The sequence below is a fragment of the Mycteria americana genome, chromosome 4 (genome assembly GCF_035582795.1).
Source record: "Mycteria americana isolate JAX WOST 10 ecotype Jacksonville Zoo and Gardens chromosome 4, USCA_MyAme_1.0, whole genome shotgun sequence".
Lineage (NCBI taxonomy): Eukaryota > Metazoa > Chordata > Aves > Ciconiiformes > Ciconiidae > Mycteria > Mycteria americana.
Window position 1 is genome coordinate 73893399 of NC_134368.1, and position 17236 is coordinate 73910634.

The 17236-nt window shown below is 35.6% G+C and overlaps 1 protein-coding gene across 7 annotated transcripts in view; it reads left to right on the forward strand.

The window, feature by feature from the left end:
• Positions 1–17236, forward strand: part of LRBA (LPS responsive beige-like anchor protein) — a 434320-nt gene that overhangs the window by 143221 nt on the left and 273863 nt on the right. For all 7 annotated transcript variants that reach the window (XR_012775615.1, XM_075500920.1, XM_075500925.1 and 4 more), the window contains 2 exons: positions 712–776; positions 12033–12141. Coding sequence is in view for 6 of the 7 variants with exons in the window: in XM_075500920.1 (XP_075357035.1) it covers positions 712–776; positions 12033–12141 (174 nt within the window). In the remaining variant the exon portion in view is untranslated. The remainder of the gene's footprint in view (positions 1–711; positions 777–12032; positions 12142–17236) is intronic.

Genomic DNA, 17236 nt, shown 5'->3' on the forward strand with positions numbered 1-17236 from the left:
ATCTGGATTGGTTGCTTTCCAATGTGTTTCTTCCGGGGGCCAGGCAAAACCCGCCTGCATGTTTAAGAGGTGTAGAATTTTGCTGTAATTCAGGGTTCAGTTGGATGTAAGAAATGTGCAGTGCATGTGTGTCTGCTGTTACCATCATTTCAGTGTGTTAAAAATTCAGAGTGTTAAAAATGTGTTAAAATTTTTTGAAACATTCTGAGTGTTAATGATGCACTATTTGGATCATTAGCAGGTTTTTTTGAGTAGAGATGGCTATGTGATGCTGAGGTGAGGATTATTATTGGCATGTATGTTAACTAGGCTTTAAGCTATAAGAGAAATTTGTGTCTAAAGAATGAGCCTTACATTAACATGAAATAGTTTGTTTCTAGCATTATCAAGGTTCAGTAAGGTAAAAAGCATCAGTGAACAGGAGTAAGTTCAGAATTATTGCATAACATAGCAAAAGAAAATGATGCAGTTGTTTGTGGGATTTCTTTGTATTTTCTTCTCCCCTCCACAGAATATGACTTTGAGTAAATGATGCTGTTCTCTTTCTTCATGCTGGCGATGTTTCCTTCCTGATTAGCACACAATTAATGCTTTATATGTTTGCTGATGGTGGTGTCAGTTGCTAAAATTGAAAAGTGCATGACTTTGTAGCTGAAATGTTTTTTCTTAGTTTTGTTTTTATACAACTAGTTTTCTCTTGTTTTTTCCCAGGAGTGGCAGAACTCTATACAAAAGAATGCTGGCCTTGCCTTTATTGAGCTTGTCAATGAAGGAAGGTAAGACAATATTTGATAGCACCTCTGCCTTAGCCTTCAAGAATTAGTGTGGCTTGGAACTTTTTTTAAAGAATTTTTCTTCTGCCTGTTTTTCTGTCATTTTCTTTGAGTTTTACAAGCATGATTACACATTCTTTAATACTTTGGTTCAGTTCTAATACTGAATATGGGATTTTGCAGAATCTGAATGCTCTTTAGTCTGATTAAATATTTTACTTATCAGTGTGTCATGGATATTCTTTCTTCCTGTCCTTGTGCACTGGTTAACATTGAAAATATAATTTGTATTCAGCTAGTCTCCTGAGGAAGGGAATTAATATTTGGAAGACGTTATAGCTAGGAATTGTAAGATAAGCCTCTGTCTCAAAAATTAGATTCCAGTTTGCTCATTTATTTCCTATCTACCTCATAAAATAGAAAGGAAGAGAGTCCCTTTAAGGTAAAAAAAAAAAAATCTGTTAATATTACCAATTAGTTTAATATTCTATCTGTAACTATATATGTATATTACTGGGACTTACAGAAAATGACAAAGCAGGTGATGAGGCCATGCTCTTTGACTTGCAGTCACTATTCGGAACCATCAATATTGTCTTCATTAGGAATTGATTGTTGAGGCAGACTAAGAGCAATATTTACTTTTTCTAAAGGATTTTTTTTTAAGATGTCTTAATGAGTTAGCTAAGGAGTATTATAAGAAATGCCATTTATCTAAACCTAAATTCTGTTAGTGAGTAACTTGAGCTAGTAAGAATCCCAATAGAAAATACATTTTACAGGATTAGGACAGCTACTGAATTAAAACCAAAATAATTTATCACATAAATTAAAATGCTATATAAATATCATTTTATCATTGTAGGAATAGGGGAAATGGCTATTTGAGATATTTCTTTTAAAATGTGTAGATATTCTCAAGACAGGTAAAAATAATGACCATTTTAATGGTTGCCTTTCAGTTTATGGTGAGAGAAACACCATTCTGAGGCAGAAAAAACATTTGCTACTAGTCTTGATCCCAAGGGCCAAGGTAAAGTAACAAGGGTGTTCAGTTACAGTGTTAAGATCTAGCCTGTAGTTGTTTCCTATTATGTGAGGCTGACCTGTCTTGACCTTACTTACAAAGTGCCTGCTATAAATTTGGCCCTTGATTAATGTTTTATTAGCATAGATAACGTAGAGATCCCACACACATGTAAACCACAATGTAAGGTTCATCTGTGTAAGATGATTATCACGAACAAATGGACTTACACAGTTGCTGAGACTGAGTTGTACGTAGCAGTTACCTAGTAGTTATTCAGCTTTTCCAGGTCAAGCTTTCAGAGAACATTCTATCAGTAAACTCTTTGGAATTGACTATTTTCTTTTAAAAACCTGCAGTGCCCATCACAGACAGATGGAATCACTCCCCTACTTCCATAAACAACATCAATAACTTATAGTCTAGCCTTAGCAGAGTGGTTGTCTCAGGGACAAATGATCCCTTGAAGACTGAAAAGTGTGGTTTTGGTTAGCAGAAAATATCTAAGTAATTGTTACTTCATTTCGTTTCTGACTCACAGCAGAGTTGTTTTTTAAAAAAGTGGGAACATAACTTTCATTATGGGGAAGAGGAGAGGGGATTAATTTCTTAAAAATGGCTCCTTTTATCTATCTCCATTTTCCTCCATTGCTGTTTATAGGAGCCTTTAAAGTTATTGCTGAATTGGTCATTGCGGTGCTTTGTGGCTTTTCAGCATTCACTAAAATGAAACTATTATCTCTCATATGACATGAACTATATTCTAGAGCTACTCTTTTGTTCTCTTTATGCAGGTTGCACATTATTTTTCTTGCACACATACTAACGCTTATACTAAAACATTTCAGGCCTTGTATTTTATTGTATTTGTTATTGTTTTATGTATTTTTGCCATAATATTATAATCTTAAAAACTCCAAAAGCTGAAATCTTTCAATTAAAACTTAAAAATTAAAATAGCTGAATGATACTGATTTAGACTTTAACTGCATAATTGTATAATAGAAGTTGAGTTTTGAAATTGTTTCTATAAGTACTCAAGAAAAGAAGACAAGGTAGTTGTACAAAGGACAGAACTGAATTCAGCAAGTAAGGAAGGATGTCTGTGGGGTACCATGGCATGCAGAGTGTTAGAATAGATAAAATAAAACTAAGAACTGGAAGAACTGCCTAGAATTTGTGGAATCACAGAATTGCTATTGTCTGCCGCCTTGGTGGAGAAAGTCTTGTTCATCCTTACAACCTTTGTAAACCAGGGTTTTATTCCCAATGTTTATTACTAATTTTTTTGACTAACGATACCAGAGGATATTCCAGTTTGAAGTGTGTTCTACTGTTTTTGTTTATCAGGCAAATAAGACAACTGAGAAATCTTTCTAGAAGACGACATCTAAATCTCTTCTTATACTTGCTTTCGAATGTATTTTTTGCTTTTATGTGAAAGGTATGAATGTACCTCTTTCTCACAGCAGTTGAAAGTTTTATGTTTAGGCTTGCCATGTTTTGGCTAGGATTCCCTGGACAGAAATATGTGCAGAAAGTTTGCCTCTGGGACTCATAAGACCTACAGTGTGTGTGCTGCATTCAGAATGTGTTGGTCTGAATTTCATCATGTTCACAAGTAACTAATGTGTTACAAATATAGTTGCTCCCAGGCTTTCCAGATATATCAGGTCCACTGCACATGTATAGTAAAATTGATTTGTTTGTGCCCAGTGAAGTTTTGAATCTTGAACTAAAAAAGTATCTAAACAGGAGACTAGTATGTGAAAATACAGAACCGTAAACCTACCTAAAACTGAAATACACAACTGAAGTCTTTAGAAGGCCAGGTTACAAGCATAGTAAAACAAAACAAAACAAACCTGTGAGGAAAAACAGGAAGGTATAGAATGTAAGTGAAAAGCTAAAGGAGCAGGTATTGAAAAATAACCTCTTTCTGTGCATGAAAAGAAATATCAATTTCAGTACATTGCTACATTGAACATTAATCTGTTTTTAATAAAAATAAGTATTGTTCACTATTATTGTAATGTCTGGGAACACTATTAATGGTCTTTGAAACCTTGTTAAAAAGGTGCCTGTACCCACTGCTTCTCCATGTACTGAGCCGTCTGTGCAGCAGAAGTAGAGATTGTGAAACGTTTTCCTTAGCCTGCTGAACTTCTGTCAGTCTAGATTTCAGTTTTTGTGCTTGCCTTTCACCTTTGAGTCCTTCCTTTAGAGAGAGTATGTTTTGGAGCCTCAATCCGAGAGTTTACTGATGGGGGAATTTGTTCCCTAGAACCATCCTTTAGGTGTGATTATGTTCACTGTCATAGCCAGTCCTCTCCTTTGGAGACTTCCAAGGTGTCCAGATAGATTCCTTTATCCACGCTGAAACTTATTATGTTTCCTCCTTATGCAGGAGATAGTCAAGCTATTATTTCCAAACTGAAAAAAATAGCAGCTTTGTTTTACTTCCTTGTGTGTACAAATATCTTTTATTTCCTCTACTTGACTAGTTAGCAGACAACTCCTTTGCTCTGTGAAGGTTAAAACTCTGTCCTGTCGCTTTGATTCATTAGCACACTTTAGTGTGAAACATCTCTTATGCTAGACCTTGTTTTCTGTATCAGTCAGTGCACTAACAAACGTACTTGAGCTTGAGACTAGGCATGACAGTTATTATCCCCTTTGGGGTGATAATGGGTTTGGCATGGCAGGGGTTGAGGGATCAGCCTCCTAAGCATGCTGCAGCAATTATTCTTTCTGATTTCCAGTTGAAGAGACTCTTGAAGATGCTTAATTTTAATTTTCTCAAGCATAGTTTTCTTGGTCATCCAAAGAATTAAGTGCTGTGTTCTATTACATATATTTTTATACATCTGTAAAGGAATGTTCAGACAGCAGTTGCTTTAAAAAACTGTCACATAAAGTTTGGTTGAAAGATAACCTCATAAACATAGCAGAATATATGTATAATTTCCTCTCCTTTGCCTTTGCCCTTTTGAATCCTTAACCAAAACAAACCAACCAAAGCTTAAGGATTCACAGGTGTATCCAGGAGAAGCAGAACTAATGAAGTTTGTTTTTCTCTATTTTTTTCTCATTGCTAGATTCTCTGTTGTCTAATGAGGAATGAAATCTAATCAAAATACAAAATTTTCCTGCCATATCAGAGGATTCTCCTCCTATATTGGATTTTCTCTTATGGCTTTCAGTGAAGTTGAAAACAGCTTGCTTTTTTTTTTTTTTTTTTAAGGATGCTTGCCAAGGGTTTTTTGGGTATAAAACTTGTATAAAATTAATATTTGGAGAAACTCTAGTCGTCTATTTAAAAAATTTGTTGGACTTATCCAATGAATTCAGAAGTTAACTGGGAGAAGGAGGAAGGCAGACAGAATGCAAATCTAATATCCTTAGCAAGTAAAAATTCCGCCAACCAACCAAAAAAAGGCCCAAACCTCTCCAGAAGTAACCAGATGTAACTGTTATTATTCTCCCAATACATAAAATCCAGTAGTATAAAATCTGGAATGCTGTAATCATGTGTATTTCTATGGCCTTTTTTTTTTTTTTTTTAAGAAGGAACGGTATTAAGAAAATTTCAACATGTCACCTGCTGTTCCTTTTCTTAAATTGTATATATTACTTTTGACTGCTCATAGATGCAAATATTTTTTAGTATTGAAATAGTTGGCAATCAAACTAGTTGGACAATTACTTGCACACTTTCCTAATGGAAAATAGGGGACAGATGTAGGCTGCCCCATTCAATTGTCTTTCACTTGCAATAGTGCAGTCACTCTCAAGGAATGAATGTTAGAGAATGTGTTGCCATAGGAGCAACTACTGTGATGGAAAATAGTTAGAAAAATACAGCTATTAATGAAAAAATGGATGATAACTGACAGACTTACGCTTTGTGCATTATTGACCAAAAAAGGCTCAGGAAAAAAATGATAAATGTAGTCATGTCCAAACTAGAATTGATTACTACCAGTCTGCTCCCCTTATTGCAGCATCCTTGCCCTGAGATTCTGATAACATAGAACCTGCACCTTAGTCTTGATTTTAAGAGAGAAAAAAAGTGTTTTCCACATTTCCTTGCTTTTTATTTTTAGCAACCCATTAAGTGGTAGGTTTTGTAAAAGGGATTTTTGGTGATTTATTTTCTGAGTTTTTATGTTACTGTTTTGATTTCATAGCAGAAGCAGCTTTGTTAATGTGTGAATTTGAACTACAGAAGATCATTAGGCTAGACTTTAAACAACATTTTAAATGTGCTGAAAATTAGAAATTGTACCCTGGATGTGTTTCAGAGACAGATAAGTGACTTGAGGTGGGGTTCTTGACACTACATGATTTTTTTTGTGCGTGTGTGTACATTAAGGTATAGTGTGACATGCACAACCATTTTTAAAACAGTTTTTTATTTCACTGAGTTTTGTTTGATCATCTGTACATGCATTTAAATTGCATAATTTTTGTGTAACTGGAAACATATGATCTTTGCTGCAACTTAATGAGTAAGCAGAAGCTTTTTAGGGAGAACTATGTCTTAATGATTAAAAATTAATGCAAGCTTTTATTATTGGAGATGCTAGTAACTTTGGAGGGTATGTATATGACAAAGGTAGGTTTTGCTTGTGAGAATATACCGTTAATTTGCTGGGTCTGAAAAAGCAAAGCAAAAGCAATGAAAAAGCAAAATCATAAAACAGTTTTGAGTGCCTGTGAATTCTTAAATGTTTTTTTATGTAGAAAGTTTTTAGTAACATCTGCTTTTAAAACATAAATTATTGCAAGAGTAACAAGAAGGTATTTATACTGCACTCTGTGTGTATACATAATCATCTGTCGTACTACCATGCAGTCTCTCTCAGAATGTGAACACAACCTCAGATCAGTTTTCACTAGGCTCTGACGTGTCCTAAGTGGCTATCCTAGATAGAAAAGGTTGGACTGGTGTGTCCCATCCTAGCTGTCCTTTTGGAGTGCTGTTAAATTTTATGCTATCACATGTCCAAGTCAGCATTTTGGCGAGTCTGCACGACTTCTGGTTTTTGGTTTTTTTCCTCTCCTATTTTAAGGGGGTAAATGTGTTCAAACTGCAGTCTTTAGAACCTCATGGACTTGTCTATATTTTCTGATGATTGAATAGCGTATCTGTAAAGTATCTGTGTTCCACAAAGCAATTGTAAAACTTCCTTGCAGCAGTAATTCCAACACTTAGCACATTGAGCAGTCAGATCCCATAAAAGACATTGTGTATCCATGTAGAATGTATCTCCTTTTGAAGTAAGAGAATCTCTTATATGCTAGGTTTATGAGGAGTGCAAGTAGGAAAGCTTACCTTTCTTGGCTATCTCAGAGTTCTCTGTTGTGGTAGCGTCTGGAACATACATAATCTCTCCCTGTAGTACTTTATGAGAGATTTACGTCTAAACAGTTGTTGTAAATGTCACCTGTAAAGCTTTTTCCATATTTTGACATCGATGATACTAACCCAGATTTTATCCATCTCTCGCTTTCTTTGCTTGCATATATTTTTCTGTTCCATTTTTTCCTTCTTGTACCTTCTCCTTTTTGCTTGTTGTAAGGAGAAACTTGACTTTTTACTTGATCATCTAAGCATTCAGCAGCCAGAAATCAAAGTAAGATTTCTTGCTTTGTGTCTCATAGTTTTCTCTTCCAGCGTAACAATAAAAATCAGAATCGCTCATGTATTTGGCTGGAACTCCTTCTCTCAATGGTTTAGCACTTCATTCCTGACCCAGCAAAGCATGCAAGTATATATTTAACTTCCAGCATGGGATCCATCCCTTTGCTTGTTTTTACTAGACTGTTCATCTTTTCAAAGTTAATCACACGTTTTTAAATATTTTAGTCCAGAAAGAAAGTGCTTAGACAAAGGAAGAAAGGTCTGCCTGAGACCTTGAATCTGGTGTGCGCTGCAAGCAGAAGAGTAGGCCTGGTATCCAGAGTCTTTACCCCCATAAGTATTATGGTCTAACTTCTACAGAACATGTCCATGCACGCTCCCTCCACACTCTTCTCATGTTAAAGATCAGAAAAAACCTTAATTTAATAGCTTGTCATAAAAAAAGCCAAACCAGAAGGGAACCTATCAAGGAAGGAGGAGTGTAAATCACCACATTCAACAGCATTTTGGTGTTTAATAACACTGAAAAAAGTAAACAGATGTGTGAGATAGTAGTATAAGGCAAACATGGTCCATGGGTCTGCATACAGAGATTATGAAACACAGGCAAGAAGGAAATTACTAGACTTCACTTTTTCTTTCAGCTTGGGTGTGCATACTTTGAAAAACACAAGAAATTCAATTAATCTGTTTGTTTAGTCAAAGAAATGAAAAGCTGTCCTTTTGCTGTGAAAAAAAGTATTTATAAAGAGATGTTTTGGATAGACTTTTTATTTAACAGGAAAAGAACTAATGTGATCTAGTTGCTGGAATACAAAACAGGATAAAAGCAGACAGGAAATAGTTGTGGTTAGGTTTTTTTTTTTTTTTAATTGACACTAATTACTTTTATAATAAAACTTATTTATAGGGGAACATGGTGTAAAATATCTTCAAATCTTAACAAGTTGGGGCATCTTTCTGAAATCTATGCTATAGATCAAACAGAAGCTACAGACTTGATGGAGGAAATGAAATTGTTTTAGGGAAAATATGCATGATCAGTTCTGTGTAGGAGGCCAGAGCAGGTACCAGAAAGGACCGTTATCATTCTTTAAATCCATGAAGTGTACTTACTGTCTTAGTGAGGAAATTCAGATTTTTCTAAACATAATTTATTTTTCTTTAGAAGAAAGCATTTGTGTCTCATAAAATTACCTGATCTAGTTAATAGAGTTTATAGCCACTCACATATGTACAAAATGTGTTGTATGCAGTTTGGAGTTGAACTAATACTTTTGCAAGAGTCAGATTCTTGTCCTTGCCTCAACAGTGCTCTACTCAGCTGGAAACAGTTGTTTCTATTGCAAGCAGCGAGCTACACTTAACAAATTTCTGTTCAACGTTCTGTTTGCCTCAAATAGAAAAGTAGCACCTGCCAAAGTTCCCAAAATTAGTGTTTAGAAGTGGATGATTAAAACTTCATTTTAGACATATAAGCAGAGGTGTGTTCATTTATAGATATGCTGAGAGCTTGTATTTGCCTTTGATTTTTAATGATTGCTATAGACTCCTCTGTTACATCATGCCATCATGACATTTATGTATAGATATATATTTAGTTTTCTAAGTTCCATACTTAAAAAGGTAAATTCAAAATGGAAATCTGAGTGGCATGCTATATATGTGGATACTGTTCTCATAAAGAAAATCCAAACTGACCTAGATAAAGATACAATTTGAATTGTTTATTAGAAGAAAGTTAATCTAAGCATATGCAATGTTTGGAAAAGGTGACTGAAAAGAAAGATTAAAATTTAAGTTCTTGAATGTAAATAATGAACACAGCTGTCGTATGGTATTAACTAGTAAATTATTTCATATAGGCTTCATTTGTATTAGTAAATAATTTTTGTCCTCACCTCCTGAAGACCTTTAGTTGCTGAATTTGGCAATTTGCAAGAAGATAAGTAATTGTATAATAATTGATACCTAATAATATGAAGCTTTTACCTTTTTCTGAAAAGAGCTTGAAGTTACCAGTAGGTACTTATGCTAAGCTTGGACAATCCCTTAGTGTTAGCCATAAGAATTTTTGGTTGCCAAAATGACAAATTCGACTAGGATTTATCTACAAAATTATGTATATGTTTTATCTAGCTGGCCTAGCCCTGTATGGAATATCATAGAGAAAATGAGGAAAGTGTGGGGGATTAGTAAGGAGAGGTGGGAGTGAGAAAAGCGACAACTGATCCGTAGGAGACCAAGCTCTTTCTGATACTCAAAAGCTATTTGTTTTTACTAGGTACACTTCTAGTCTGTTTTGAGAATGTTGTTCCTGTGTGAGGGAATGTAGTTCTTTGCTTTGTTTGGAACACATCCATCATCTCTGCAAATGCATAGTAAGTGCCAGTGTACAGTCAGTTATGTACTGGGCTGCTTACTGGTTACTTTTAGTAGATAAAAAGGAAAATCCATGTTGTAAATCATTAAAAACAATTATTGTATAGGGTGCTTTCTTGAACAGATGAAAAAAAATGGGACTTTTAGAGGCTAACTTGTGTTAGATTAAAAGTGGACCTTTTAGAGGATAAATAGTATTTTTCAAATTCCGATCAGGTTAGCAGAAGGTATGGGTATTGACAAACTCAGTGAAAATAATGGCATACTGTCCAACTGTGTTAGATGTAAATTGTAATAAATGATATTGTAATACATTAGCATTTATGATCCCCATATTTTTTTAGACAGTTCTTAGTTTAATTAAAAAAATTTGTTTATTTAAATGTTTATGTGACAGATTTGAATGTGCTGCTGGGGATCTTGGAGAAAGAGGGGAATCAAATGCTTGGAATCTGCCCAGACTATGAAACTGGTTATGCAAAGTTTCTTGTTGCTGGTTTATTAGTAGGGATTTATTTTTAGCTGAACATTATTGTAAATTATTAGAGACAGAGGTTTGGGGTTTCTTTTTTCAGTGTATGAGCAATGCCTTCTTAACTAGTTTATTTTCCCAATTTTTTTGAAGCCATGAAAACTTATGAAATCAAAGTTACATTATTGCAGCAATGTTGGTTATGCAAGTTTTTGAAAGTAGAAGTTTGTCACTAATGCATGCAGATAAATTGGTCAAATTGTATGTTTGTTGATCAACAGCTACTTCCATTCTGAAAGTGACTAAAAATAGAAAAAATGAAAAAAATTATAATGTGGTTCTAAAACAGTGGCTTCTGTACAAGCCTCCTCAAAACAGAAGGTGAAGTCATGCTTCAAATACTGAATTGTGCATATTTCTTTTTTCAAGACTTCATTCATGGGGAGACAGTAATCCACTGATTTAACTGGTTCATGATCATGTGGCCTCATTTAGCTGTTGTGCTGCAGTTTTCCTAGCCTTGTAGTGAGAGAGGCAGTTAACAAAGAGCTTCAGGGGTTGTTCTGCCTCTGGATTTCTTCTCATTGGAGTAGGCTTGTGACCTGCAAGCCTACTGCAAGCGTGGTATTGTGAATAGCATAGGAAAAGAGACAGCAGAGCATTGATGATCATACTGTCAAACAAACAGAGACAGGTGGAGCCTTGGTTCAGATAAATAAGTTCTAGGCGATAAAATTAACATTGTATACATTAGAAAGCATCCTGTATAATAAATCCTGTGTTTGTAAAGAAAGGCTCTCAGTAGACTCTGAACTTGTTGAAATGTACTTTAGCTTACATGTGCAAGGCAAACAAATGATTTTATGTTCTGCTACTCTTTTCTACATTAGCAACTGAAAACCTTAAACCAAAAAAAAGCTTTAATAACCGATATTTTGAAAAACTAACCAGTAGAGCATGTAATGGATTTATCTGGTGTATCTTTGAGTGATCCTATGGAAATGTGCACCTTCTAAAACAGTGTAGCTCCTGTATAGCCGGTTTTAACTTTATGAATCCCAATGTAACTAATTAAAAAGGAAATGTTTTTAGTAACAATATGTGAACTCACAGAATAATTGGGTTGTAATTCAGTCTGTCAGCTCTGCTGCCATTCATAAACTCAGGGTTTATGAAGGCCTCAGAAATCTCAGATTGAATTACAGCTTTATTCTGTACATAACCTGGAACAATGTATATCTTAGCATTTCATTTGTGAGACTGAGGATGTTTTATGATCCTGAAAATATTACTTAAATGTATACTTATCATAAAATTCCAATTTTACATTTGGAGAAAAAACTATACTGCGGTGCAATTCACAATTTTTTATTTAGACTACATCAGTTACATTAGAGCTTTCACTGTGGATGTTTATATGCATAAACTGCTTACTTTTCTTTATCTTGTGTGTATGTGAAAGATTTTCTTACATACCTATATTTCAGGTAAAATAAATGACTGCCTAGAGTGTTAACGTTTTGTTTAATACTTAGTTTGGTTTACTATTGAAATACAATTTTATTGGTTGCCAGAAAATTACCCTTCAACCTTATTTGTACCATTTTCTCAACACAATAAAATCAGTTATGGAACAGAGCTCAAAATATTTGTATAATATACTGTATTTACAGATTTTTGTTTTAGGACTTCATTCTCTCAAGGTAGTTCTTAAATATTCTCTGTCCTCAGGTTGCTGAGTCAAACCATGAAGGACCATTTGGTAAGAGTGGCTAATGAAGCAGAATTTATCTTGAGCAGACAGAGAGCAGAGGATATTAACCACCATGCTGAATTTGAGGTAAGAAATGAAATCTTTTGTAAAAAGAAAAACCAAACAAAAAACCACAAAAAAACCAAAAAAACCACCAAAAAACCAAAAACCCCAAACACCAAAACATAACAAGCCCACTGTGTTTGGGGACTCCAATGTGCAATATGGGCTTTTCAGGCACAGGAGGTTCCATCCTGAAAAGTGCTTTGCAGTCATAGGGTGTTTTGATAGTTTGCCACTAACTTTGATGGAAAAACAGGCTGTGCAGAGTAGCTCAGAACTTGTCAGAATCTGCAAACCATAGTTTGTGGGGGAAAGAATTTTATCATACCAGTGCTGCTCTTTTCCATGAAGCAAATATCACTGTATGTGTTAAAAGTTGCTTAGCATCACAGTCAAGACATAACTCTGAAAAAATACCACCTGACTGAAGATAAATGATAACAGCCTGTTAAGTGCAAAACAAGAAATTACTTTTTTTTGGGTATCATTTGCTATTTCACTTAATCCATCTCTAAAACCATTTTCCTTATGTTTTACCTGCCTCAGTGTGGTTTTGTTATGTTTTTGTATTTTCATCCCACTTAAGTGATTCTAAAATGAAATAAAGGTCTTTTTTTTTTTTAATAGACTTGTAATAAAAATACAAGCCTTCTTTCTGAATCACTTTAGTCATACCTCCAATTTTGAATTTCAGTTACATCACGTATCTCCTTTCTCTGTGCTTTAATTATTGGGTTGTTTAAATGAAAACAAAGCTGAATCTCACTATATTCATTAATATTCTGCTTAAAGAGTACTTAATCTTTCTTCTGACATGTGATACTACTTGTGGTTTTGTTTTTAAAATGAAGCATTAAGAGATTGAAGGCACATTTGTGCTTAACGTATTTCTAAACTGTTTTTCTCTTAAATCTTTACTTGAAAAAATACTCCCCAAAGATGAAAGCATATTTGTCTTAGACAGTGCTTATGTTCTAAAGGTCATCTTTGTTGGCCCCAGGATTCAAGCTGTGCGTTGTTTAATAACATATCTGCACTTCATCTAGAGCTAGTTACCCCCTCCTGCAAACAGAGATGTTGTAAGATATCTACAGTACCATTTTGCAATGGTGAAATAGCAGGCATGTTTCATTTATTACCTCAAGGGTTTGGCGACAGTCCTGTGGAGATGAAAAGTGCATCTTTTTACTTCATTGCCTGATAATCATTGGAGTGGGACATGCTTGACATGTTTTGCTCTGGATTTATGCAGAAGCTTCATGCATGACATGGCATTATTGATTAGATGAACAGCCTGCTTTTTTTCTTCAGATGCAAACTATTTGCAAAGGTGTGCATGTATGTGGGAAATCTGTGTCAAGTAAAGGGTTCTGTCATCTAAATATGGGCTATCAATGAATACAGTTGTTCAGTGACTACTTCACTGTTAGCCTTATTTCAGTCTAAAGACACCTTTTATGATGTCTGGAAGAAATTTACACTGAGCATCAACTTACATTTTTAATATAGCTCTGAGTTTTGCTGTGACAACTCTCTAGGATAAGAGTTGGCTGATACTTTTTTAAATTGATGCTGTTTTGAATCTGTGCTGTCTGAGTATGATGGCTTAAAGGGTTTAACTCATCAGGTTGAACTTAACAGAAACTAGTGTACTAAAATAGCAGCAGTCTGTCTATCAAGTTTAGTTTTGTTACTGTGTTGGAAAAACTTAGATCTAGCATCACTTCTGCAGGTGTGCAAACTGAGGATATATAACTTGGATTCTACCAAATGCTTAAATAACAAACCTGGTGTCCATGTAGTTACAAACCTGTAGATAACAAACCTGGTAACCATGAAGTTAGCGTTACTGATGTCTGTGGCAGACTTCAGTCAGTGTTATGTTTCTTTTGTGGAAGGGGGAACTGTTAGTCACATCCATTCGAATCTGCAGGTGTCACATCAACAATCAGAAATTCCTGTGTACCATGTTCTATCCATTCATGGTATGGTCTGGTTTTCACAGGTCCTGTCAAGTGTGCTTGACTTGTTTTAGCTCAATGGTACTTTTTAGCCATGGTCTTCCTCATAGACTTTTCAAGTGGTGCTCCAGGCTATAGAAAACTTGACATTCTTCTGTAGTGCCCAGAAATTGATCTGTCGCTTGACTAGACTGGAGCCATTCCGTCACTTAATGGGAATGGATCTGTGCTGTGTTGGGCTGCTGACATGCTGTATATTGCAGTTGGTAGGTATGTTCCCATTGTATGAATGGGTGTCGATGTTGATGCCTGTGTTTTGGTCCTAACACTCGTGTCATGACACACTTACAGGCATGTGACAGGAAGGACTCACAAATAAGAGAAAAAGGACTTTCAGATGATGAGCCCTAAGCTAAAGATTGTTTTGGCTAGCCTGACTGGTGTGGTCTGGTCACCTGCACACACCCATTTCCTTGATTTGCTGCTTCATATTCCATCTGTTCTCAAGAAATGAGTTGGAATGAAGACAGTATTTTTCCAGTCATGAGGGAGACTCTGCTTAGTCAGTTCATTGAATACAGTATCCTATCTGCCGTGGCATATTTCCAGAAAAGAGCAATTGTACCAGGAAGCAGATAGGCTATACTTTCATAAATTCTGTCTTATCATATAGAGATCTGCAGCTCAGAGACTTCCCTAACCAGAGGTCGTGTCTTTAATAAATAGTGTTGTGATTTTTCTGCTGTGAATTTTTCCAATTCCTTTTGAAATTTGATGTAAATATTTTGCACCAATAATGTCCTAAGACGAGGAATTTCCCTGCTGTGACAGTTGAAGAAAGTGAGCGGATCCTGTGTACAACACAAAGATTAAACAATTTCTTGGAAAATATTGTGATCCTGTAACATTTAGCCCTGAAGAATGGTATATGCAAATATAGTTTTGATCACATTTAAAAGCATTTTGTGGTTGTGGTAATTACTAGTTGCAAAGCTGCTTTTTTTTTTTTTTTTTTTTAAATGGTTGAGATGAGCATGCGTGGTTCAGATCAGAAGCAAGCTTTGCCACCTGAGCTATGGGGAGAAAGGAGATGAGGCATGTTGAGTGAGGGATAAAGATCCAGAGACAGATAAGAAATGTGGCAAGAACAGTTACTCATTTTTCATTTTTATACAGACTTGCATTTCTGGTGTTTCAGATCACATATGAAATATTCCATGGTAACATTGGGTCAGCAAAAATCCAACCCCCAAATTTCTTTTTAATGATCTGTAGTATGTTTACTGCTGCCTGGTTTTAATTCTCCCATTTCTAAAAGTCATGACAAAAATGAGCCTTGCAATATGTGCGTCAGGTTTTGGACAGGTTTGCACCATGGTGATAGAGCAATCTAGTCTAATAAAATTTTCTGTAGAACACTCTTTTTTCTTTTCTCCTTTTTTTTCTTTCTTTTTTTTTTTTTTTTTTTGAAAGGCAAGGGCAGTTTTAAAGTAAAAGGCAAAATATCTTGTCATCATTTAAAACTGAAGTCTGGTATTTGGGGCACACAGATGCAGGAGAAAGCAATGGGAAATTTAGATAAGCTTCATAACAAAGTTCTGTAGTTATATATTATTGTATAGTATTTGGTTATAAATGGGGTAAGGATGGTCATTGTAAGAGGAAGGAAAAACCTAAGAAAACAGGTAATACTAGGAAAGGCACTGCTGTGCTGAACAACTGCACCTAAGAAATGTGATGCAAGAAATTATTTGTCATGACATTTTAAAAGTTGCACAGGGTCCAGAGGGGAAGATACCACTCCTATTTGGTTCTTAATTCATTGCAAGTACAGGACAGATGTTTTCCTTCCAGAAAAGGATTGAGAAGTGTCCACCTATCAATTCTTTCAGAGTCAGGAGGAGACAGAGAAGCAGCAGCAAATGTGGCACATGTTCACTTTGCCACATAAGGACTGATTGGGCCTTTCTTGCTCTGTCTCCATATGGTGGGACCCTGTGTTGGTCAGAACATTGAGAGGAAAGTTATACCCTTTCCATAAAGTAGGATGACCAAAAGCACAGGAAGAGTCTCTAAAGCAATGGTTTTTTGCATACCGTTCCAGTTTGTGCTGTAACTTTAGACACGTGGGAAACTCTAAGTACCTGGGCGAGATAGAGTTAAATTAAAAGGATTTGAAAAGAAATCTTTTCTCTCCTCCCTATGTCTTCTCAAGGCAATTCTCTCTCTCTCAGAAACTTCAAATAAAGTGTCTAAACAGCAGCAAAATCTGCACATCCACTTCTTCTGTGTCTGGTGGCAAGAAGGGCGTGTGTCATCTTGGCTTGGCTATTTTTCTGTTTCTTCCTTTTTGTCAGGTGTGTCTGTCTCCATTTACATTGCAGACCCCTCCTTTGCCTCTGGACTCCTGCACTCCAGGAGCTGCTTCAAACTGGAGGTGCTCAGCTTCCCTCACGGAAGATGCAATCTCCCACCCTCTCTGGAGGGCTCTACCTTACAGCTCAGGAGCCTGGACAAAGACAAAAAAGTCTTCCTCTTTGGTGTCTGGCCACTCCTTTTTTTAATAGGAGATAATATAAGTAACATAAATTATGAGCAAACCAGTTATACTGTCTTTCTTCTAAGCTGGTATTGTTAAAAAAGACAGAAAAAAGTTGCTATGGAGGTGAAGGATTGGTTGTGAGAGGTTTTTCTATGGCTGAATACAAAGGTCAACCTTTTCATTTCTTTTTTTTTTTTCTGATCCTTTCTTCACCTATGTTTTCACTGTTACCTCTATAAGTAGTTACATCTATGAATGTAGACATATGGGGAGGTCACAGGGAGACCTGAGACATACTTACCCATTTTACAGTGTAATTAAGCCTTAAAGAAGTCTGATGAAGCACTATTCCACTCATTTCTCTAGTGAGGTGGCAGTGAAGCACATGTTTTTACAGTGAATGTGGAAATGTGAGCATTCCTAACATAACTTACAACGCTTATAACCTTAAATTTTGCCCAGTGTCCCTGGGATTTATATACACAGGTCTCTTAGGCATTTTTCAAAATCTCACCCTGAATGTTTGGTAGAGCTGAAAATCCTGAAGAGGAACCTCTTTATGCCTCAATTCCAACAACTAGTTTCATGCTACCTCCTAGACTGCTTTCTAGAAATG